The 25574-nt window shown below is 43.4% G+C and overlaps 1 protein-coding gene across 4 annotated transcripts in view; it reads left to right on the top strand.

Moving 5' to 3' along the window:
- prickle2b (prickle homolog 2b) overlaps positions 1 to 22745 on the top strand; it is a 124010-nt gene extending 101265 nt beyond the window's left edge. For all 4 annotated transcript variants that reach the window (XM_037769339.1, XM_037769306.1, XM_037769328.1 and 1 more), the window contains 7 exons: positions 5534 to 5717; positions 12752 to 12865; positions 14142 to 14279; positions 17344 to 17547; positions 18151 to 18337; positions 20045 to 20935; positions 21147 to 22745. In XM_037769339.1, the coding sequence (XP_037625267.1) occupies positions 5586 to 5717; positions 12752 to 12865; positions 14142 to 14279; positions 17344 to 17547; positions 18151 to 18337; positions 20045 to 20935; positions 21147 to 22102 (2622 nt within the window). In that variant the 5' untranslated portion in view covers positions 5534 to 5585 and the 3' untranslated portion in view covers positions 22103 to 22745. The remainder of the gene's footprint in view (positions 1 to 5533; positions 5718 to 12751; positions 12866 to 14141; positions 14280 to 17343; positions 17548 to 18150; positions 18338 to 20044; positions 20936 to 21146) is intronic.
- Positions 22746 to 25574: the final 2829 nt, after the last annotated feature.

Genomic DNA, 25574 nt, shown 5'->3' with positions numbered 1-25574 from the left:
AGAGGCTTCAGTTGGTTGCAATCTCCTCACCTCACCAATAGATACCGCCAGATCCTACACACTGGACCTTTAAATCAGTCGTACACTGTCTGACTTCTATCTGTGGACATGTTGCTACGGCACAAAATGAAGGTGTAATGCGTTGTTAGCAACTGGTATTGCTAACCTGGCTGGAGCAAACCCTATTATATTTTCCGACTTGTTTTAATGGAACACGGTCAACTCGGGTGTGACGTCATTCCCAGCTCCAACCTCCGATTACCGAGTTGAATGTAACGCAGAATTAGATCCTCCACTGCTTCCTAAATGCCCACTTCTCTTCTCTTGTAATGCAGGTTTTCTGTTGAAAAATATAAGTTTCTTCATGTGCACTGTTGGTGGAGTGTCTCATTGGAGTGGTCTTTGTTAAATAATAGTGAAAAATGCAAAGATGCCTGTGTGTTGCTGTCCATTACAGTAGAGGAAGCTCAGGTTGAGGCTAGTTGAAAAGAGAGCAGGACGTTGGCTCTCTGTAGTTTGTTATGACAGGTGGATGCAGGCCTAATCTCTGTCCTCGGCAACACGCTGCATCTGGTTCGTACTAATTGGCCGCTAATAGAAAACGTCTTTGTCGAGCCTGATTCTTGTCGGAAACACCTCCAGTCATGTTCAACTGTGATTAAGTTCTAATGGCTCTGAAGTCAACATGCAGCCCAGTGTAGGTACAAACACTTTGTTTGCTTGTATATTTGGTAATTGAAAGCGGAGCTAATCATTGAAGACCCCTGAAAGTTCCAACAACAGCTTCAAAACACTGAACGGAAATGTTGTATTCAACTAAAGGCCGTTGAAGAGAAAAGAGTCTGTCCCCCTCTTTCCCCCCACTTCTTCCAGAGCAAACAAAAGCAGAGGCAGGCAAAAAAAAAGAAGACTTGGCTGCAGTGTGCACCCAGCTGTTCCCTCCTCTGTGCTCTCCTCTCTTGTCATCCAACCGAGCTGCCATTTAAAGATGGGATTTTAATCTGGCCATCTAGAGTGATGCCATGGAAAAGCTGCAGCGGTTTTGGGAGCTGCTCAGGAATGAGAGTGGAATGAGACTTCAGCTTCAAACCCTCCAAGGCTATACTTCCACAACTGGCTCTTTGATACAGTTGGATGATCAGATGGTTTTCTAAAGCTTTTGTTGAATAGAGACTCCTAACTCTAACCCAATCCTAGCTCCATTTTTGCATTTCAAAGATAATTTTGAGTCAACTTGTGCTTTGCTTTGAAACACATTTACTAAAACCTGTAAATTAGATTTGTATTGGTTTTAAGACGGCTTGTTTGGCCAAACTTCAGACCAAGATTGCTGAAGATCTTGCAGCAGTGACCTAAAGCAATTCAGCGTATCCTCATACAATGGTTTGTATGATATCTTACGAAACGTTATTCCTAATTTTTCATGCTATTTCCTACGAATATCCAGCGCCAATTTCCGCTCCAGTCTTCAAAATAAACTTCCGCGATCACAGGAAGCAACTCAGTTAGGTTTAGACAACAAAACTACTTAGTCTAGAAAAAGATTGTGGTTAAGTTATGCCACACCAGAAATGGCGTAACCTAAACCTTAACAGTTTTGTTCCTATAGTGTGTTGAGAGCAACCATAGCCAAAACAGCACACCACACACTAACAGATTCCATTCATGAACGACAAGAGTCCCGGAAAAAAAACAAAATCTCACAAAATCTCTCGCAATCAAACAGGACTATAGTGTAAACAAACATGGCAAACAACAGGCAGGAAGAATTAGAGATGTTAATGGATGAAGTCATGGAGACACATTAAATAACCACTTGTGTTGTTGCCACTAATCCACAAGTTGGTCTTCCATTTCTGAGCTCCATCTTACTGCAACTTCATGCTTCACGTTTTTTTTTAGCTCATGCATTAGCCTCGGCCGACATGACGGTAGTTGTTGCCCTTCCGCATCAGTCAGCTTGGTTCTCAATTGCTTATCGTTCTTCCCACATGACTGCGTCATCGGCTGTCCTCGAAGTTCTCCACACACAACAGGAGTTCTGGTCGTAAATGTAAAATGTAAATGAAATATAAAAAACACTCTTAACATACCTCACACCACAGGAATATCTGGAAAGATAATCTTTAGAACCATCAAAAAATCGGGGCTTTGCTGACCATTGTCGGGAGGGGGAATCAGGCCTAAAATTGGTTTGATTCTCGTGTAGTGTGTTATACATATATTTATAAATATAGAAGTTACTCGACAAAAACTACTTAGTCAGGTTTAGGAAAAGATTGTTGTTTGGGTTAAAATAACTCTGTAAGTGGCGTCAATTAAGTACGAAAGTTACATGACGAATAAATCAACGTTGACTTCTGGTTTCACACAGGGTACAAACACCGGTCTCCTGGGCGAAAGTCCGGTATTTTTTTATCTAGCCCAGCCTCTTTCCTACGCAGCATTTGTCTAACTTTATACTTCCGGTTTCACATGGATTACAAACAAATTGATTTCACGGGACCTACTTTTCATAGATATAGCTACGGACAGTGTATGAGAACAGCCTGAGCAGTTGAACAAGTTTATGTAACTGTCAGAGGGTCCTATCAGACTCTAGTTACGTATTAAAACCACACGTTACCATGGTTACAGGGCTAATCTGGAGGAGCAAGGCGCTGATAATTAACACGGGACGGTGAATCATTGTCCGCTGACATCATGGTCACAGGGATTACCATCCAACAACAATACCCCCCAGGTCTTGAACAAACCTCACACTCCAACCGACCAATGATACACCAGCGTTTACATCTCCCAGGGGATGAAAGCCCGGTCATGTTTGAATAAAGAACAAGCCTTTTAACTTCCTTTCTCTTATACCTCGCAGTCATTTATGAGGCGTCAGTGATGCACTTGACTTGTATTACCAAAGTCTCCCAAATCTCTCCTAATTGAAATCATGTAGATTACGAGGGGAAGCTCGGGGATTAGGTTTCGGTGGAGGGGAAATCCCAGGCATGTGCATGAAGCGTGTTGTAAATCATGAGGAGAGAAGGGGAGGGAAGGAGCAACAGGCCCCTGTAGGCCTACAGTATCTTTGCCAGCGCTGATGTGGGGAGATCAGATGTTTTAGAGTTCAATCACTCGAGGGAGGTCATCATCACACATCTGGATTGAGAGAGTGGGTCGGATAGGTGCGTTTCCCCAACGCTCACGAGCTTCTCTGCCTCCAAATTGAACTCCACAGAGACTATAGGCGGAGCGTGCACGGGGCAAGGACGCTGAAATGTGTCCTCTCTGAAGGAATGCGGTGTGAAATGCTTTCCTTCAGCTCTGGCTATTTGTATAGTCTTATCACCGAGAGTTCCTCCTCGCCCCAAGGCAGAAATAGCTGCTAACCACCTGGCAGCATGTCAGAAGACTGGAAGAGGTGTTCGTACGCTTTTAATTCTCTTTGTCTTTACCTTTTGGTGCCTTTGTCTTTCACTTTCAATCATCATCCTCGCTGCGAGTGTGTGCGCGCATTTCTGTGTGTGTCAGCCTGTTAATCAGCCTTGAATTAGATAATGGCGGTGAAGGTGCTGGGCTGTAATGAGGCAAACTGCGTCGAGCGCCCCTGGCTATATAGCATCACGCCGCCGGGAGGGACAGGGATTTCTACCGGTCGGCCTGCTTGACAGCTGCTTGATGACTTCGTCTGCCTGCTCTGTTTATCATAAGCATTAATATTCATGACGATGAGATCTGGCCAGTCATGTATGTATAAAGCCTGTGGCTTGCCCTTCCACAATGACCGCAGAAGTTGCAGAGGGTTGCATCTCTGCTCAGGGCGGCGTTGAAAGCTGGAGCTGACAGTAATAGGCTGTTAGGCTCCTCGCAGATGGCCAGGAATCTCAAGTGGTGATGGAGAAATTCGTCCAACTTTAGACCTATATATTTGTATGTTTTCTTTTTAAGGATTACATGTCATATGACCAGTTGTGGCTCGTCAATGGGATGTTTTAAGTGTCCGTTCTATAGCCAAAATCCATCAGCACTAAGCCAAAAACACTGAAGTGCTTTGTTATCCGAGACTCAACCCCTCGGACAAGAAGAGCCCCTTTTGAACGACAGACAAGGTGAGACTTGGCCAGCTCTCCACATGGTGCTTGTCTGCGCTCCAAGCACTTTACCCTAACAGATCCTCAGCCGACCGAGCTGCCAGCCTGTCAAACGGTGTCCTGAGTGTCCTTAAGCTCCTCCGACGGGCTGTCTGTCAGACAGGCACGCGTCCGTCTGGGAAGGTAATGGGATTGTCTCCCTGGTTTGGCCGCCTGAGGGGCAGCGAGGGATAGTGGGATGCAACCTTCTGGCCACCCAGAATTTCCTTCTTCATGCGGGGGCTTATAACTGTCAAGGACACGGGGATCTGTATGTATGCCGTGTCTTCTCCCTTTGGATCCAAGCACAGACCTGGTGAAGGTGGCCTATATTTTAAATTTAAAGCATGCACTCAGTAGCCCACATCCTCTGACATGTATCACAAGCTCTGCGTCATTCTCCGAGGAGTAATTCCGGTCTGTTAATCCCAATATTTTGCAAGACAACACTCCAGAATAGTTGTTTGAGTCTGTGAAATATAACAACTCTCTTTATTGCTCTCTGGACTCTACTGGAGATGAAAGAGCAGCTAGAAGGAGGCGTCGAACACTCCCAACCATCTTTTCTGTGGAAACTCACACATGGATACTTTCCATTTTATAGCTGGGTGGGTCCGCTTGACTAATGAGAGTGGAGCACTGTCCTGGCTAAGCAACTGCTATTGTTTCTCGCTAGCCTTGTGCATAGCGGAGTGTGTGTGTGTGTGTAAGTTTGTTTGTACAGTGCTGCTTTCCATCACTGTCTGTATTCTGCTAATTTCCATAGCCTGTTTGTGATTATATCCTTGTTCTTGCTACCCCAGAGGATTGGTGAGCGTTGTTATTTGTGGTACCCACATTTCACCGTGAGAGCTGCAGTGGGAAGCCTTGACCTTTGACCTGTGTGGAGTTCATATCCTTTACGGGGGAGAGGGTCTGCAAACAGACTCCATGCGGTTTTGAACAAAAGTCAAAGAGTTCTACAGGATTTTTGAGGGGCATTACTACATCGAGTAGGTTGGGTGATTATTTTTTTTACAGGTAGTCTGAGGTTGAAAGGTGAAAAAACCATTTGGGTTATTTTTATTTTCAGTGATTAATGGGAGGCTTCAGAGGCCCAAACAGCAACTGCAGTATGACGTCTTGTTTCTGTAGAAACTCTATCTCCCCAAATGTATTTCTGTTTACAGTGATTTATTAAACTGAGGGTTCGTTTTCACCCTAATGGTGGTGTATTCTCGGGTATAATGAGTTAAAGCGTACCAAAGTTATTTGTGAACCACAAATCACATTTTCAACAGCGTAGCTTAGGAGGTCAAATAACTACTGCCTTCATTTCTAATCCGAGTCTCTTATTCCGTTTAATTTTTCACTACAAAAGTGTAGTCATGACCGTTGGCTTGACAGATGCTCTTTGTCTGTGTTCGTAGGAAGATCTGTGTGCACTGTAAGTGTCGCCGCGAGGAGCATGCTGTGACAGCCATGCCTGTAGAGATGGAGAAGACGGTCACCAAGCTGATGTACGACTTCCAGAGGAACTCCACCTCAGACGACGACTCGGGCTGCGCCCTGGAGGAGTACGCCTGGGTACCACCAGGACTCAAACCTGAACAGGTATTAGCATCTTACACTCATCTGGGCCACATCACATTCACAATAGACGGCGCCGCTGAGGTCAGACATCTGTGAAATTGCGCAGTTTTCCTCTGGAGTTTTGTCAGCTGTTGTCAATCCCACCCAATTGTAGACATCACAAAGAGCGCTTTCAAAAGCCAACATTTAGTCCATATTAATCAAACTCTGGTGAGGTTTGTTTGGGCGGTTGTGAACACACCAATCGTACTCTGGTGCGAACCAAAACAACCGGTCCGAGACCACCTCTCACAAGTGGTCTCGGACCGGTTCCAAGCGAAACAAAACGCAAACTGCCTGTGCGTGCATTTATTGGGATGAACACGGTTCAACGACAGGTTGACATGAGTGGGAGAGGACTGACTTGGACTTCTGCAGAAGTCTGATGTTTTTGCTTGACATCTGGGCCGAAGAGAACACACAGAATATGCTAAATAAAGTCCACAAAAATAGTGATGTTTATAAAGTCATTGGCGATAAACTGGAGGAGAAGGGATTTGTGCGCAGAGTAGATCAGGGCCAAGTCAAAGGGAACAAAACTTCAACAGAAATATTTCAAGGTCTGCGATTCCCTGCAGAGAAGTGGCAGCTCTCAAGATGAGCTGGGTCCGCTTTAATTTGTGCACTGTGAAACTGAACCAGCCTGAATAGAAAAACAAACTAAAAGTATACATTTCACTCTGATTTGGACTAGCCAAGCGGGCTATGGCTTGTGACCCAACTTTTGGGCCTCATCCACTGTGATGTGAATAAATCTGAAGATGCAGTTTGTGCACCAAAGGTTTGCAAACACAGCAGAAACATTGACTGTCCACATTAAATTAAGCCCACAGCTTTGTGCTCTTCTTGGAAAGTGTCTTTCCTCTATTTTCTAAGTATTTGTTAGTATTTGTTTGTTGTGCAGCAGCAGGTGTTAACAACAGAGTGGTACGTCAGGACTCTTAAAAATGGATTAAATGAAAATGACAGACCTGGGTTCACATTACAATCATCAAAAAGCTCTGATTTCACCAGACACACTGCAATGTGAGCTCAGGGAGTTCAAATTTATACACAAAAAGATGTTTGGTGTTGTAAAACATTTTATTGTGAATGGAGGAAAGGAGTTTCCAGTGATATGCACAGATTTCAGTTGTACAATTGCATACAGTTACACACATCCCAGATGTGTAAACCCAATGAAAGTTCCTGTATATTTTTGTAACTGTTCAGTTAGAGCTGCACCGCCCCATATGATAGCTCACCACCAGTTATGCTGACTGCTCCTTCTGCAGGCTAATGGATAACAAGGATTATGTGGCTCCAGCAGTCAAATTAATCTCCAATTCATTCCGCCCGCAAACATGTTAACCGCTGGTTTCATCGCCTTCACGGCGACTAAACTGAGCCTGAGTAATACACAAACGCATTAAACAGTCCCATGCACGTCGGAGAAAATCCTCTTTTACAATACTCCCGTTGAACCGTAGTCGTGCACATGTGGGAGGGTTTCCAGTTTTATGGGACAATAGGAGCGTTTATGGGAGCCGGTTTCATTTTGTTGATGAGCTGAAAGCAATGAACTGGTCAATAGGATGTCGGTTCAGCCCCCTGTTTTCACCTCGGAGGACTGAGCGCAGCTATTTTTCATCCCCCTCCAGGGTCACGCGCCTAACCCCAAAGTCAATTAGGTTCTCGTCTGTTGGCGATATGACCTCAGGAACAGTTAAACCATAATGGAAACTGGACTGTGCGGCATCGCATGAGCACAATACTAAACAACCTTGGAAATAGCTGGCTATTTGGGAATTTTATGGGGAATATTAAAGAGCAAGAGCCTAGTGAAAAAGTGTCCATATAGCGATCACGATTTCTATTCTCCCAACCTGACGTCCAAGCCATTCAAGCTGTGGAAACATGTTGTGTGACCTCTTGCAGAGGAGCGGAAGTACGCCTGATGTGGGGCTTTTCAACACCCGGCCTTCCTCTGCACGAGGTAAAGACGGAGCGAGAGAATAGAGGGAGATGGTAAACACAAAGCTAATCTCCAGGATCTAAACGGTGGGTTCAGGTTTTCCCGTAGGGAGCCGCGGCTGTGTATGAGCCTGCTGTTCAGCCAACAGTGGTGTAAAGTCGCCACTCCGTAACGAGAGATTTCAGACCACGACTGCGGTATTCAGTCAGATATATGTGAGGATTATGAGGGATAACTCAGCACGTAGTTGTGACTCTTGAACTCTCCTGCGTGTGTTTGCATTTTTGTCAACAATCGCTGAAATGTAGACCTTCATCACCAGCCATTACTGAGCGTGTTGGAGATGTTATTATAGTGCGAAGGACGGCCTGCCAACTTTCTCTTTCCCACTGTCTCCTCTTGCTCTTCATCCTTCTCAAATAAAATTCTTGGATGTTGCCAAGTTACAGCTTGTCAAGGCCAAGAATGTTACTCAGCATTGGCCTGTATCTGTTTTATTTTTTTTTACCATCACGTAGCAAGAGCTGCAGGCTAATGTGCGGACTCTACTCAGCATGTACCAGGATCTGATTTTAATTTGCATTCGAACATGAAGTTTCAGACGGCGCTCACATGTGGGATATTTGAATAGTTCAAGGTTATTCATGCAAACTAGAGGTCTCTCCAGATTCTGAGAGAGAGAGAAATTAACTTTCAAACAGCAAAGCGCCGGTCTGAAAGATACCTGAGGCCAGATTGACCTGTTCCAAAACGGACCGGAGGACAATTAGACTCATTCCCATCCGAGTTCAAGGACCATGAATACTGGTTCGGCCCCCTGCCAGCAGCTGTGAATGAGAGATTAATGATAAAGCTATAAAAAGTACTTTGCACACCACTAAATAAAGCTATAAAAAGTACTTTACACACCACTAAATGATAATGTCAGATCAGTTGGAAATCAGTTAAACTCATTTTTAGCCAGGCTCAAAGCTCAAGTGATGGAAATGTCTCAACCCTAACTAACCCAGACTAAAATATCTCAACAACTGTTGGATGGATTGACATGAATGTTTGTACAGATATTCATGTTTATATTAGAGCTGCAAAGATTAATCAATTAATCCAGTGGTTCCCAAACTGGGGGGCGTGACCCTTTAGGGGGCCCAGAGTTATAAAAGTGGGGGTGCGGAGAGGCTAAATATTAATGATGAAACGATGGAAAACATTTTTTTTACCTACAAAAGGGGCCCTGCAGAAAAGGTTTGGGAACCACTGAATTAATTAATTAGCTGTCAACTATTAAATTAATAACTATTTTGATAATTGATTAATCGGTTTGAGTATTTTTTTAGGAAAGAAAGGGCAAAATTCTCTGATTCCAGCTTCTTAAATGTGGATATTTTCTGGTTTCTTTATTCCTCTGTGACAATAAACTGAATATGTTTGAGTTGTGGACAAAACGAGACATTTGAGGACATCATCTTGGGCTTTGAGGAAACACTGATCGACATTTTTCACTATTTTCTGACATTTTATAGACCAAACAACTAATCGATTAATCGAGAAAATAATCGACAATGAAAATAATCATTAATTTCAGCCCTATTCATGGTCCCCAGAGGATGAAGCCCACTGACTGAAGTGATCTTCTGTTATGCTAACATCGTACCTGCTAATCATCAGCACATTATCATTGTGACTGTGAGCATTTTAGCATGCTAATGTTGGCACATAGCTCAATGCACCGCTGTACCGGAATACAACCAGGGCTCTGCGATAATTCAATATGATAATTTATCGTCTTTAAATTGTATCGTGATGAAATCATATATTGAGAGATCATGATTGTGAAAATCTGAATTTTATAAGAATTCTGCTGATATAAATACCCCGCTGTAGTTAAATCAAACTGTTGTCTTAATCGGATTACTCTGTGTTTGTGTGCATTCATGTAAACATAGTCAGTTTTATGGAAATATTATTATTTTTCTATAAATTCAATTGATACCGTTATGTTCATTTTGCTCTGAAGTTCTGAAATAGATAAGAAAATACTAATTCACACAGGAGTATACAAAAATAGGCTTTACCATGTGCTTATTCCATATAGACTATTTATTTATTGAATTACCAGAAAACATGCTATATCGTGATATATATATAAAGTATATATATCGTTGTCAATATCTGAAATTACCTACAGGTATATCAAGATAGAAGATTTTGGCCATATCACCCAGCTCAAATACAACCTCACAGAGCTGCTAGCCTGGCTGTAGATTTTTAGTACATTCAGTAAAGCTTATATTTCGTGCTTAATTAACTCATCTCAGGCCTTTTAACTTCCAAACCCATTTAATTCATACAGTGTGGAGCCGTGGTCACGAAGACGTGAGAAGAGAAGGACAGAGAATAAAAACACAGCCGTCAAATCGTCTCACTTCGTTATGAAAACAACATCTTTCCCACCATGTTTGGCTGCAACTACCAGTGTTTTCTCAACAATATAACATCGATGTCCACTAACCACAGTAAAGTGGCTTGTTGAGAGGGACTGGTGCCTGGTGGTGTCTTTTCCTCTGGCTGTCTGGCCGGCCATTAACAGCAATAGAAACCAGCTGTGTGAAGCGATCGCTCTTGTCACTCAGCTGCGAAGTCCTCTGCTTCGGCTTTTCAAAACACTCCCTTTCGGTACAGTTCGAAATTCTGCCCTGTCTTTAGCTTCGTCTGCTTTCGATTACAGTTATTATCACAAGCTGCTCCTCTTGGCTCTCGCTGCAACCGTGTCCATTATATCTGTGTGTTTTTAGATCTTTTCCTCGGGGCAACGTGCCTTTCACCTCCAGATTGTAACCCTGTTGTTATTGGAAGCATGTTTCGTAATTTATCATTAGCAGCGTGTGTGTGTGTGTGTGTGCATCTGGAAGCATAGGTGCTGTGTGATTTATCAGTGCTTGACCACAGTCAGTCTTTCATGGACTATCCTGAGATCCCCCCCCCCGCCGGCGTCCCGGGCCGTGCTGCTGGCCACGGATCCCGCGCCCCTCGCCAACACCGGTGGAAGCCAACAAAAGCAGAGCAGACAGAATTAGGTTACACTTATCAACAAGAGGTTCCTGCTCTGAATCCATCCCAACAACAAACATGCTTGTTTAAGGAAATGCTCTTGATATGAGAGTTGGTCAAAGCAATATATTAAAATGTTGGTCTTTACTAGGGTCGTCAAAGTTAACGTAATATTAACGCGTTAACGCAAATTCATTTTAACGCCACTAATTTCTTTAACGCATTAATGCAACTTGTGATATTGATATTTCAGAGGTTGTAGCGGGCTCAGTTTTAAAGCTAGAGTGAGGATACTGGTATCATATGAAATTAGAAAACTTAAAATATTGGTACCAACCATGTCATAGTAGCTTGGCGAGGAAAAACTATCATGGCCATTTTCAAAGGGGTCCCTTGACCTCTGACCTCAATATATGTGAATGAAAATGGGTTCTATGGCTACCCATGAGTCTCCCCTTTACAGACATGCTCACTTTATGATAATCACATGCAGTTTGGGGCAAGTCATAGTCAAGTCAGCACACTGACACACTGACAGCTGTTGTTGCCTCTTGGGCTGCAGTTTGCCATGTTATGATTTGAGCATATTTGTTATGCTAAATGCAGTACCTGTGAGGGTTTCTGGACAATATTTGTCATTGTTTTGTGTTGTTAATTGATTTCTAATAATAAATATATACATACATTTGCATATAGCAGCATATTTGCCAACTGTCATGTTGATAAGAGTATTAAATACTTGACAAATCTCCCTTTTAAGGTACATTATGAACAGATAAAAAATGTGCGATTCATTTACGATTAATCGCAATTAATTATATTAATCTATTAACAGCCGTAGTCTCTGCGTACCGATGTGTGTCTGCGTTATTCAAGTTAATCTGTTTTTATGTGACAGACAATATGTGTGTGTTATTGCCAAGGACAAAGCTGATGGCTTCTAGTCAGTAGATCCATTCAGCAGACGGATCAGGTCATTAAGATTGGCGCGACCTAGTCAGCAGTTATCGATCACGTCGTCCCTCTTTACATTCCAAGCCTTCGTTATGTGTTGATTCTTTCATTTGATCGAACATTCATTCTTCTACTTTCACTCTTCATCCAGCTAACATTTCCAGCATGTCTTTATTTCCTCTCATTCCCCTCTTCTTTCTTTAACCTCCGTCCTCAATTCTCCCTTTAAAACCCTGCGGCTTTCGTGGTTTGCACCCCCACCCCAATCACATTCATATATGACCGCCTGACCTCCGTTATACCCCGGCCCCCCTGTTACAGTGTAATAAAAAAGACCACCATAAATAACAGGGAGATGACACCCATTGTCTGCCGCTGTAATGTAAAGAATGTCCGAAGCAATTTGGAGTGGCCAGATTAGCATTAATCCTGCTGTCGCACACATTCGTATGCACACGCACTGCCACATGCATCCGTGTTTAAACACCTGTGTGTGTGTGTGAGTGTGTGCACATTTGATAGGTCAGTGACACATTCCCATGTCAGTGTGCAAAGATGGAGAGGTGAGGTTCCATTAAGTCTCCGCTGGTGGGCCATAAATCAAAGTGATTTTCAGTGTGTGCTGTGATCCTGTTAATCTTGTCTCTGCAAAGTTGTACATTTTAGTGCTGAAATGATTAATAGACTTAATAATTTAATAATAGTTTAACCGTTTTGTGTAATTTATTAAATAAAAAGGCAAACATTTGGCTTCTCCTAATGAAGATTTGTAGCTTGTCTCTGTCTCATATCATTATGATCGGTACCCATTTTGGTGTTTTGACTGTTTACAGATTAAATAAGCAATTAGAAGAATAAGAGTATGAGAGCTCTTCATGGACATTTTTCCTTATTTTGTGACATTTCATAGAGGAAAACAATAAATCAATTAATCAAAATTAGTAATTAATTGATATTAATAATCACAGGCTGCAGCTCAAGTGTATTTTGGGTTTGTCCGCTAGATAACATATCACAGGTGTGTTGTTGTACTTCATCACTCTCATCCTCTCTGTCTCAGGTTCATCAGTACTACAGCTCCCTGCCTGAGGACAAGGTGCCCTATGTGAACAGCCCAGGAGAGAAATATCGCATCAAACAGCTGCTCCACCAGCTCCCGCCCCACGACAATGAGGTGAGAGTCCAAACTGACCCCCTCCCCCAACACCACCACCTCATCCATCCATCTATCTTTCTATCTATCCACCCCTCCCTCCCTCCTTCCTTCAGGGCAATACAGAGATAAGAGAAGACGAGAGCTGACAGACAGGAAAAAAAATGGAGTCTGTCTTCTTAATGGACGGGAATGACATAGTGAGGTGTTTGTGTAGCTTTTTTTACATCAATAAGCTATTACCATAATTAATGTTGAGATATTAGTGTGATTGACATAAACAAGTGGTAACACCAGTAAGAAGATCAGCACCCTTTAGCACCACTACACGAGCCTGGTAATCAGACTCATCTTGTCCACTTCATTATACAGCCTGGTTTAGACTACACAATATTTTGATGGTTGCAATGGTCACTATGTCCGATTAGGCGATTGAGAGTCGTAAATTCTTGTCGTGACTTGGCCGTGAGACATGAAATCTTTCTTCCCTTTCACAATTCCACCTCATAACACCAACATCGTTCCTCTTTGGCTTCGCCATTGTTTACAGTTGTGCGCATCTGCACAGCAGATCACTCTGTGCTCCTACTGGTCATAGTCATGGCCATGAAGTAACACATCGTGGAAGGCTTATTTTGTTTAGCAGGTGATGACATCACAGGAGCAGTAGTAGCAGTTCCTAAGAGCTGTTTATTTAATGTTTTTGGGAACCCTTTGTGGCCAAGCGGTTTAGGTACATACTACATAACCACAACATCCACAATTCGATTCCAGCTGTGGACCTCTCTCTCCCCTTGTTTCCTGTCTGCCTCTATATTGTCAGCTATCCCATAATGCCAAAAGCTGGGTAGTTAGCTAACTATGTAGGCAGACGACGTCACCATTCGTAATCCTGCCCACTAAGCTTTGATTGGTTGACGTTAATGAGCACGACACCAGACGTATTTGAGTTGATGCAAACAGTGATTCAGAGGTCTGCTCATTTTAATTTATTAATATTTTACTTACTTACTGCTTTACAAATGGAGCTTGTCTCACTTTCTTGTAATGGAAATAATGGAAATAATGAAAGGCTGATAGTAAAATGACTTCCAGAGTGGTCATCCTCCTCTTTAATGTCAGTTTGGAAAACCCTGGGCTGAAATAGCATCTTTCAGTATTAATTACAGAACATAAAACTAATAAAAGTTCAGATTAGTTTGATGATGCTACAGGAAACCACCTTAATCTCTCTGTGTCTGAGTAACAGATCACACTTTACTAATGTATGTTGATGTGTGCGTTTGTGTGTTTCTAGGTACGCTACTGTAACGGTCTGGATGACGAGGAGAAGCGAGAACTGAAGCTCTTCAGTAACCAACGGAAACGGGAGAACCTGGGCCGCGGCAACGTCCGGCCGTTCCCCGTGACGATGACGGGGGCGATCTGCGAACAGGTAGCTGAAAGAAACATAAAAAAACATAGATTTTTGTGTCGTTTCCTCCAGCAGTCAAGAGATATGACGAGATCAAAGATGATCTGAAAGCCGCCCGTCGTCTCACTTCGAAATGTCATTTCTGCGTTGCGTGTCCCGTGACGAGCGAATTGTTAAGTGTGACAAGATCAAAGGTGCGTCATGTGACTTGTGGAATGAAAGCACTGAATCGTGTGACAGACATACTGAACAGCCTGCTGGCATTTCAGGTCTTTGTAATGATGTACGAGAGGTTCTTTATGTTGACATATAAAGGGCAGAGACTTTTATAACAACGTTGTGACCTTGTCAGTCTCACCTCAAAGTGTCGTTGTTCAGAGGATCTTTAGGTATTGCGTGTGTATGTTGCGTCTCATTTTTCCCCTCTGTCCTAGCAGCTGTCTGCCGATCACAGTATGTGTTTGTCTTAAAACTAGAGCCGAGCGATATGGCCAAAATATTCTCTCACAATATAGGTAATTTCAATGGCTGTCAAATTTAACACCATAATAACGCGTCAACGCAAATTCGTTAAGCGCCACTAATTTCTTTAACTCAATCGATATTTCTGAGGTTTTAGCTGGCTCAGGTTTAAAGCTAGAGTGAAGATACTGGCATCATATGAAACTAGGAAAACCTAAAGTATCCATTGGTACCAACTATGTCATACTAGCTTGTCACGAAGGAGGTTAAATAACGCTCCAAACTTACTTTTGGCAAAGAAATACTGGCAATACATTTGCATAAAGCAAGTATCTTTGAGTGGGCCTATTACATGCTTGACAAAATCTCCCTTTATGGTACATTTTGAACAGATACAAAATGTATGATTAATTTGTAATTAATCGTGATTAACTATGAACAATCATGCGATTAATCGCGATTAAATATTTTAATCGATTGACAGCCCTAGTCATTTCATATCTCCATAACGATATATATCACAATATAGCATGTTTTTTGGTAATTCCATTAATAAATAGTCTATATGAAATAACTACATGGTAAAGCCTAATTTTCTTTTTTATTCCTGTGTGAATTAAAAACTTGACAAATGAAAATTACTTTTGGAATTAGAAGTATTTTCTCATTTTATTAATAATAACTTTAGTGCAACAGTTTCAAGTGAAATTATAAAGAAAACAAATAAAGAAATATTTACATATATATATATATATATATATACACATTTGTTAATCACATTGAACTGAGTGATAATCTTCAAATGATATTTCCTCAAAATATTTAAAATTTTCTGAAAAGTTGAAGTTAGTGTGTGTTTGTTGTTATCAGTTTAGACGATGTTATTGTGTATCACGATATCTAGATATGTGATTTAAACACGATACGATTCCATTTAAAGATGATAAATTATCATATTGAATTATCTCCCAGACCTATTTAATACGTAGCTTTACATAACACCTCAGAGAACTAAGATACAGTTAAAACTGCTCTAAATCCTCCTGAAAATAATTCATAGTAGTACCCAGTGTTCCATTAAATATTGAATGTCTACACATATTCTTTTAGTGGCCGTGTGGGACTACAGAGTGCAATGGAGAGTGCTCTTTTAACAACAAACTAGCACACTTCAGCATCCGCTAGCCATTTGTTTTAGGCTCAAGCAAAACAGAGCTACTGTCTGTTGTGTTGGTGCCCCGGGTGTACAGCTGCTTTATAGCTCGTGTTTCATTCGCTCAGCAGACACACACACATACATGAGGGAGCAGATTGTTGGGAGAGTGTGTATTGATTGAATTCCCCACCCCCCCTTTGGCCTCCTTGCAGCAGTAGGCTCTGTGCCAGCTAGATAACCTGATTGTAACTCTCGCTCCGTCTCCATCTTCCCGCCCCTCTAAATCTACTTTGCCCACCCGACCTTTTCCCCCAGTCTCCTTAGCACTCCCTGTCGTTTATCTTTCCGGCTTCTCTACCTTTACACCTCCACGCCGACCTCGCTCTCCTCTTTATCCTGCCATATATCACTCAATTTCTATTTCTCTCCCCTTTGCCCCGCCGACGTCCTCTGTGTCTGTGCTTGCCCTCCCCCGGCCACACATGTAAACACACCCTCGTGCTCTCGGTTTAGTCCAGGTTTCATGCAAAATTGCATTAAAGACTGAGATGCTCCAATCCGATACACTCTGATCTGCATCAGCACCGACTCTGACCTCATTATAGATCCCATGAAATGGGAACTTGAACTTCTTGGAACTGTAAATCTTCAGTGGTGATCTACTGTAGCGCTGAAACCATTCATTGATCAATTTGTTGTTAAACATTCCCAAGTTGCAGCTTCTCATTTGTAAAGATGTGCTTATGTGATAGTAAACTGAGTATCTTTGAGTTTTGGACTGTTGGTCGGACAAAATAAGCAAGATGAAGACATGACCTCGGGCTTTAGGAAATTGTGAAACACATTTTTAACTATGTTCTGGCATTTTATAGACCAATTAAGTCATCACAAATCGTTCAACAAACTCCCCATTCTACTCTTTTTATCCAATCACACTGCCCGTCTCTGGTGGCCCATCAACCGGTTTTAAAAAGGAATTGCTTCACATTAAGGAAGAAATTATACCATACTGTGTTTCAGGATGGCGCCCCATTCATTCACGTCAGTTAGGACTGTCCTCGACCAAAGAAATTCTTAATCGACTACACGATTTTGTCAACAAATTGATTAGTTGATTTCATTGACAGATCTGCGATACTGAGTTTCTCCACAAAGAATCACACAAAAGCATCACTTTCAATCTTGTTTTTACCAGAGATGTGCTCATAAGTTTCTTAGAAATAAGTTATTCCTCCAGCCCTTATTTCAATGAATGTTCCTCAAACGGGAACCAAAAAGGAGCTCATACAGAGCGTTTCAGACAGAGGGTGAAAAGTAAAGCGTTTTTTTGAACATTTAAGCATGTAAACAACATGTTCTAGTAGAAACCCCCCCAAAAGTGGGATCTAAGTAGTTACAAGTACCGATAGAAGCTGCATGGCTGCAACCATTTTCTCAACATCTTCTTCTTCCTCCATCTCTTTTTAGTGCGGAGGCCAGATAAATGGCGGCGACATCGCTGTATTTGCATCACGGGCCGGTCACAGCGTGTGCTGGCATCCCGCCTGCTTCGTGTGCAGCATGTGCAACGAGCTCCTGGTGGACCTCATCTACTTCTACCAGGACGGGAAGATCTACTGCGGTCGGCACCACGCAGAGAGGCTGAAGCCACGCTGCACCGCCTGCGATGAGGTAAACGCCCCTCACATGCACACACACGTGGATGATCATGTGTTAACACATGTACACACACATATCACTTACTTGAACATACTGTGCCTGTAATGTGGGACGGCGTCGGTGGAGCTATTTATTAAGTATTTACACACATGGATTTTGCACATGCCTATATAGCGCCAAACTGCTGTCATATGATGCTCACAGGCTTCCCAACACACACTCTGTCACAGCATACATGCAAGTTTCTCTGGTCTAAATGGGGTCAGCTCTCAATACCCTGATCTCCCAGCCATTAGCACTGACTTTCACTCTCTGCAAATGGGGACAAGGACGCTGTTAAAAAGCACCCCGGTGTTTTAACAGCAGCGTAATTAAAAGTAAATGCACCATCTAGACTTCACCAAGTCCCCACACACATTAGCCTCCTACACAAGTCAGTGACAAAGAGGATGATCTAAGAGTGCTTAGCTGCAGAGGAGAAAGTGGTGCGTTATGGAGGGGGAGGGATGGCGAGCCAAGCCTTTGTCCTGTCATTCAGCGGGCAGTAATAACCCAACTGAGGTTTTACCTCCGAGGACCTGTGATGAACGATACTCCTCCTCTCTCCTTTCTTAGATCATCCTTGCGGATGAGTGCACCGAGGCAGAGGGGCGTCACTGGCACATGAAGCACTTTTGCTGTTTCGAGTGCGAGACGGTGCTGGGGGGCCAGCGTTACATCATGAAGGAGGGGCGGCCCTACTGCTGCTCCTGCTTCGAGTCCCTCTACGCCGAGTACTGCGACTCCTGCGGGGAACATATTGGTATGCTGCCGGCATCTATCACTGTTAATACAAACTGCATTAATCACCAACAAGTCATGCAAAGGAACGCTTACAGAAAAGAAAATATAATGCTAAAATAGGGCTGTCAAACGCAAATTAATTTTAACGCCACTAATTTCTTTAACGCATTAACGCAACTTGCGATTGTTATTTATTTTGTAGCAGGCTTTTAAAGCTGGAGTGAAGATACTGGTATCATATGAAACTAGAAAACCTAAGGAATCCACTGGTATTAATCATGTTGTACTAGCTTGCCGGGAAGGAGGCTAAATAACGCTCCAAACTTGGCATGGCCATTTTTAAAAAGGGGTCCCTTGACCTCCGACCTCAAAATGAAAATGGGTTCTATGGGTACCCACGAGTCTCCCCTTTACAGACATGCCCACGTTATGATAATCACATGCAGTTGGGGAAAGTCATAGTCAAGTCAGCACACTGACACACTGACAGCTGTTGTTGCCGGTTGAGTTTGCCATGTTATGATTTGATGCAGTACCTGTGAGGGTTGTTTTGTGTTAATAATTGATTTCCAATAATAAATATATACATGAATTTATATGAAGCAGCATATTTGCCCACTCCCATGTTGATAAGAGTATTAAATGCTTGACACATCTCCCTTTAAGGTACATTTTGAACAGATAAAAAATATGTGATTAATTTGTGATTAATCACAATTAACTATGGGCAAACATGCAATTAATTGTGATGAAATGTTTCAATCGATTGACTAACCTATGCTAACCTATGCTGTATACATGGAAAAATTAAGTGGAACATTACTGGGCTGCAGGTTTATTTTAAGGAGGATGAAAGAGTGACCTCATTCTTTTTTTTTGCAGTGAGAAAGAGGAGAAAAGAGCTACAGTAGAAAGGATGTGGCCTGGTTTTTTTAGCAGTTTATCACTGAATGATGTCATGGCCAGGCATGTAAAGCAGGGGCACATAGCAGGAGGAGCAGAGAGACCTCAGCTTACAGAGCACAGAAATATATACCATGCAGTGTGAAACCAACCGGGGTCAAAGGCATGGCTTGTATCAAGTGACTTTTCACCCTGAGGATCTGTTTTTATCACAGACACATGCACCAAGCTTACAAATTTCAACATCTCACAGCCTGTGGTGTTAAGAGGCAAACCCACTGAGAGCAGAAACTGGGGTATTTTTCAGCGGGAAACCTTCACATTAGCACCTCTTGGCCCCATGCCACCTCCTGTTAAAAGCTCTGTGTGTGCGTATCCCCCGACAGGATGCCCAGGTGTGATTTTGGCACGTACCTCTCAACAAATTTGCTCTGTAATTATTTGTTAGACAGGATATAGAAAAGTATTTGGCCAGAAAACACAACTGATTATAAATTGAAACCATCAGAAAACATGCTGGAACCAGATGGCACCCATTAGCAAATAGCTGGTTTTCTTTCCCCCTGCAACAACTGCAAAATGCAACGTGTTTATACAATGCTGGGAAAGCTCCATAATGACTTTGCCCCCAGGCGCAGTTAAGTTACAGCCTCCAGCTCTATTTTCTCATTCAACAAGCGACTAATGTGCCACTATTTTCACATGAAACAGCATCTTAAATAAAGAATTTCAAGCTCTTTGATGAACACATGCTTTTTATTTTAATTGTACATTTGTACCCATAATCTTATTTTACATAAACCCATGTGTGTCTTTCCTGCAGGCATTGACCAAGGCCAGATGACGTATGACGGGCAACACTGGCACGCCACGGAGGGCTGCTTCTGCTGCGCCCGCTGTAAACGCTCTCTGCTGGGTCGGCCTTTCCTGCCCAAGCAGGGCCAAATCTTCTGCTCGCGCTCCTGCAGCCTGGGGGAGGAGCCCAACGGCTCGGACTCCTCTGATTCGGCCTTCCAAAGCGCTCGCTCCACCAGAGAGTCCAGACGCAGCTCCAAGGCAGGGAAGAGTGGAGGAGGAGGCGGTGGAGGAAATCAAACTGAGAGATTTTCAGGGGAAGTGGACCCACTGTCTTTACAAATGGATCTCCTGAGTCTCTCCAGCCAAACGCACAGTTTGACTCGCGAGCCGTCTGCCTGGCAGGGCCAAGAGCAAGCAGGTGACGGCTATACTTATGAATCCCAATCAGACCCGACCGCCAACCCCACCCCTCTCCAGCTCCTCAGCCAGTGCAACGTCAGGACTGCCTATAACCCCGCCTGCTCAGGACAGAATAACCAACAACAGCAGGACCACAGGATCAAGGAGAACGGGGGTTTAAAGAGACCGCCCATCTCCGCCATGAAGGGCCACTCTATGAACGACATGTGGTTCCAACAGCCGGCTCTAGAGGAGTACTATCCACCCAAACTGAGGACCCAAAAGAGCTTCACAGAGGTATCCCACTGTTCCCAGCACCACAACGGCTTCTCCTCCGACAAGCGCTCCATCAGTTTGCACGGCTTTCAGAGGGACAGAGAGGCGGGGCCTCCAGCAGCGACCCAGGTGGCGAGAAGCAGGAACCCCATCAATGCACTTAACTTCACAGAGCAACTGACCCCTCTGGAGCAGACCCCAAGAGGATCCATGGAGTCTCTGGCCCTGTCCAATGCAACAGGTGGGTGTGGCAGTAGCAGTTCAGCTTTGTTTATACTCGTATCGATACAATATTGCCACGCAAAATATTGTGATGCCATGCTGTATCGATTTTTGTGCTTACATTGGTGTTCATGTAATCTGAAGTTCAGCTAGACAAAAGTATCTACTTATATTTAATGGGATGAAGAAAAGGCAAAGTTGACACTAAATTCAACTCTATTTCCCAACAGGCAACTCAGCAGATGGAGGAGGAAAGCGTCAGGAGCACCTTTCTCGTTTCTCCATGCCGGACCTGAGCAAAGACTCTGGAATGAACGTGTCAGAGAAAAGCAACATGGGCACCCTCAACTCCTCAGTGCAGTTTCGTAGCTCTGAGTCCATTCACAGCCTCACCGCCACTCAGCCCTACATGGAAATGGATCCTCCCAGGTCCTCCAAGTACCAGGTGCAGTACTGCGACCCCGCTGCCATGGGTATGGGTATGACTCACTTGCCGCCTGGCTTCACCTTCCAGGAGGAGGATAGAGTGAGTTTGGTGAGCAGCGCCAACGCTGCCCGCCTGCCACCCATCAGTGAGCGCAGGGTGGGCGGTGTCGGCGGCGGAGGAGGCGTAAGGGGAGCCGGTATCCGGATAGATGCTCCGGAGGACACTCCCCAGAGGCGCCGGCACCACCACCACCACCGCTCCCGGAGATCCCGTCGGTCTCGTTCAGAAAACGCTCTCAACTTGGTGTCAGAGCGAAGGGCGAGACCTCAAGAAAGACCACAGATGCGCGTCCGCGAGGATTACGACCGTTTCCCGCCGCCAAGGAGCGCCAGGGACCAGTTCGGAGGAGGAGGAGGAGGAGGGGGAAGATATCAGCCCCAACCCTTCAGGCAGTGCCCCAGAACCACTTCAGACCTGACTCTTCAGAACCCCGGGGCCGGCCGACGCACTGGCTTGAACCAATACTCCTGGGATGATTACGATGACGATGGCTGGTGCTCCACCTGCTCTTCATCCTCCGAATCAGAGGATGAAGGTTACTTCCTGGGGGAGCCGATCCCCAGACCCATCCAGCTGCGCTACCTCAGCAACCAGGAGCTCGTCCATAAGTACAACAACGCAGGGATCGGAGCACCCAACCGCGGCGGGCAGTTGCACACCCGCAAACGCAGAAAAAGCAAGAACTGCATCATCTCCTAACATCCTGTGTCGTCTGGTAAAGGAAATGACTCTTTGTCCAGCTTGTGTACACTAACATCTTCCATCTGGAACAAAAAAATAAATAAAACTCACGGTCCATTTATTCAGTGTTGTTGAGTGTTGAATATCAAGTAATTGAAAGTCAGTGATGAATTACAGTGGGTAAACAGTGAAAAAGCAACAGTGTTTGCATGTTTGTTCATTTTAATGTTTCGGAATAACTCCTGAGTATTAAGGCTAAAACAATTACATGCGCAGTTCAAGTCACAACATTTATCAAAAGCTGATGTGCAATTTTTCTTTTTTATCAGAACTTCATTTCCATGCAGGAAACGAGTGTGCAAGGTAGTCGGTTTGGTTCAGTTTAGCTTTTTCATGCAATGTGATTTAGATAGGATATACTGTACTATTCAGTTCATAGTATGTACATAGATAAATGAATTAATAATTTCACTTAAGTTAAGGAAGTCCATGTAAATATGGTTGTAAATGAGGCCTCACATATTTTTATATTTTGTATGGATAGAATCATTTATGTATTAAATATCTATAATGTAGAGATAGAAAATGACAAAAACAACTTATGCATGTTTTATTTGGCTGACCTGGTCCTGCATTTGGAATAAAGGAGTATTTCAGTGAGTGTTTTGATTGGCAGCTGGTGTTTCTCTCCAGAGAATGACAACACATGTGGCTGTTGTTCACAAGAGTGCATAACAAGTCACCTTCTCCATCTGTTTAATGCATAAATGAATGACAATGTGGAGTAGAGGGTGATTAGGAGAGTCACTCTCCGCTGGGTTGTTATACGTGCACGGTAATGGTTGCCGTCACATTCGAACACACAGAGCTCCATTGTCTTGGAAACAGATGCCACTGAAGTTCTGGTTTATTGCATCAGCCTATACAAGTTGGAAACTGCTGACAAAGGTCTGAGGATTTAGTTATTGAAATCTGGTGATGCTTTGTGTAAGTATGTAAGGTATGCTAGTGGCTCTAGGGATGGGAGTGCTGGTCTTTGGGTCCACACACACACAGCTATTAGATGGATTTCCTTGAAATTTGGCACAGACATTCATTCAGGATGAATTGTAATACATTTGGCGGATCCTCTATCGGTTTAATGTAGTGTCATCATTTTTTTATTTGTTCAATACTTTGGGTGATGACCAAATACATTCAAAACAGTGGGCAACCTCCGGGTCTAAAAAGTGAAGCCAATGAGGAAGTGCCTTAAACCTGCATTCTTTCTAATAGCCTATGAGAAGTCTAGGAGAAACACTTGATTTATTACCTCAGTAAACATTGTAAACATGAGTTTATGGTCTCAATCGCTAGTTTCAAGTCTTCTTCAATACAGCATGATGTTCATTCAGTAGGTTATGGTCCCATTTAGAGTTAAATAGACCATAAAGCAGGGGATGCTTTAAGGCGTGGCTACCTTGTGATTGACAGGTCGCTACCACGGCGTTGTCCGGTCTGGGAGTTGTCCGTGTTTTCATCTTAAAACTTTAACCCTTTCACAGTGTGTTTTCATTTCATGAAAGTTAACTGTAACATTTTGGACTCCTCAAAATGTCTTGTTCAGTGTTCGGTTGTACATATGGTGCCTTCAAATGAAACTTGTGAGCTCGTGTTTACAACATGGGAAGTTGTGTACACAATGCGTGGCGTTTAAGTGGTTTAGTCGTGAGAACACCGCTGCTAAGCAACAGCAATATTAACCTTATTGTCAGCCCTAAAAGACACAGAGGCTAACGATTAAGCAAGCTCGCAAGACAGAGGAAAAAGATGAGGCCATTGGGAATATCAACATTTTTCTCAGAACTATTCTAAAATTACGAAGAAAAACAATATACGACTAAAATTACAATATATTCACTTATTATGTACCGAAAAAATGAACGTCCATAACCTCCGCCATTTCTGACAAACGTCAACAAACACGTCACAACTCGTGAACTCTGAGCTTTCAGAAGCTTTCCACTTACGAGGTCGTGAATACAACAAAAGGGGCGCGTTCATATGGTTTCTTCTTGTGAACCTGGTAATTACGACCCCATTTGAAAGCACCATTAGCTCCACCTTCTCCTGTCACTTCTGGTTGCAATAAAACAAGATGGCGACGGCCAAAAACCAAGATGTTGAACTCGAGGCTTCAAAACGGCAGTCCACAAACCAATGGATGACGTCACGGTGACTATGTCCACTTCTTATTATTATACAGTCTATGATTCAAAACCATTGACATTCCCATCAGCCTCAGCTGCACTTCAAGTGTTAGCATGCTAACATGCTAAAATCAGATGTTGAACATGGTAAACATTACACCTGCTAATCATCAGCATGTCAGCACTGTCATTGTGAGCATGCCATGTTGACATTAACATTTAGCTCTGCTATTCCCAACTACAGCCTCAGTTAGCTGCTAGTGTTAGCCTCTTAGTCTTATCTACTTGTCAGAAACAATTCAAATCCTGAACAAGTCGACCTCTCCTGTTTAAATATTGGCATGCGCAGTATAACAGGTTGTATCTGTGAGAATTAAGCAGTGTCATACTGTAAATTGGATTGCCTCTGACGTCCATGTGGTCCGGGGATTACTGCCGCTAGCCCCCATAATCCACACACACACACACACACACACACATATGTTTGGAACAAGGTGTGTGAACACCAATCTCTTGATTAGAGGCGTTCAAGCAAGCACTAATGCTGTTGACATGATTGGCACATTAGTGAGTTTACTTCACCTAACCTCAACTTCCAAGGCGTGTGCCCCAGTTTTCATGTTTACTCTGGGATACACTCGGATGACTCCCAGACGGAGAGGAAAAAGAGTCCTCATTGAGTCGGCCATGATACGACAAAAGCAGCTGCACAAACATGTGAGATACATTATGTCAGACTGCCGACGGCCCGCTCTGTGGATGTGGACTTTCCCCTGCTTTTAGCGAGTCTTCAAACTGCAGCTGCAAGTTCGGATGAGTATTACCGCAATCAGTGTCTCTAGACATACAATAAAACACATAAACGTCTGTCTTCAGTAATTGACACATGAGCTTTCCATACATCATCATTAACTTAGTCCACATTAGTTTGTTTCTTTATTAGTCCCTTGCCAGGCCTTTACCCAAGCGTGGGGTGTCTCCATGTGTTTAATTAAAAGCAAATGAAGGCCGTACAGTGAGGGGGTGCCACAGATTGCAGCCATATGCTTCCCGGGGCCGTGCCATATTCTAGGTAGCGGATGGTGGGGAGATAATCCTCGGGCTGCATGGATGCTTCCAGTTGTGACGGTCGTATTGTCGACCACGTTGTGACTGCCAGTAAATTAGATCCTTGAGCGGTTAGGTGGGATTAACTCAATGCACAAAGAGTTTACAGTCCGGTGATATTAACGTCAAGAGGAGGCTTTATTATTTACTCATCGTGTGGTTGTAAATGATACAAAGCTGCTTTTCTGTCCAAA

The sequence above is a fragment of the Sebastes umbrosus genome, chromosome 1 (assembly GCF_015220745.1).
Source record: "Sebastes umbrosus isolate fSebUmb1 chromosome 1, fSebUmb1.pri, whole genome shotgun sequence".
NCBI lineage: Eukaryota > Metazoa > Chordata > Actinopteri > Perciformes > Sebastidae > Sebastes > Sebastes umbrosus.
This window is presented reverse-complemented; position numbering and strand designations above follow the sequence as displayed.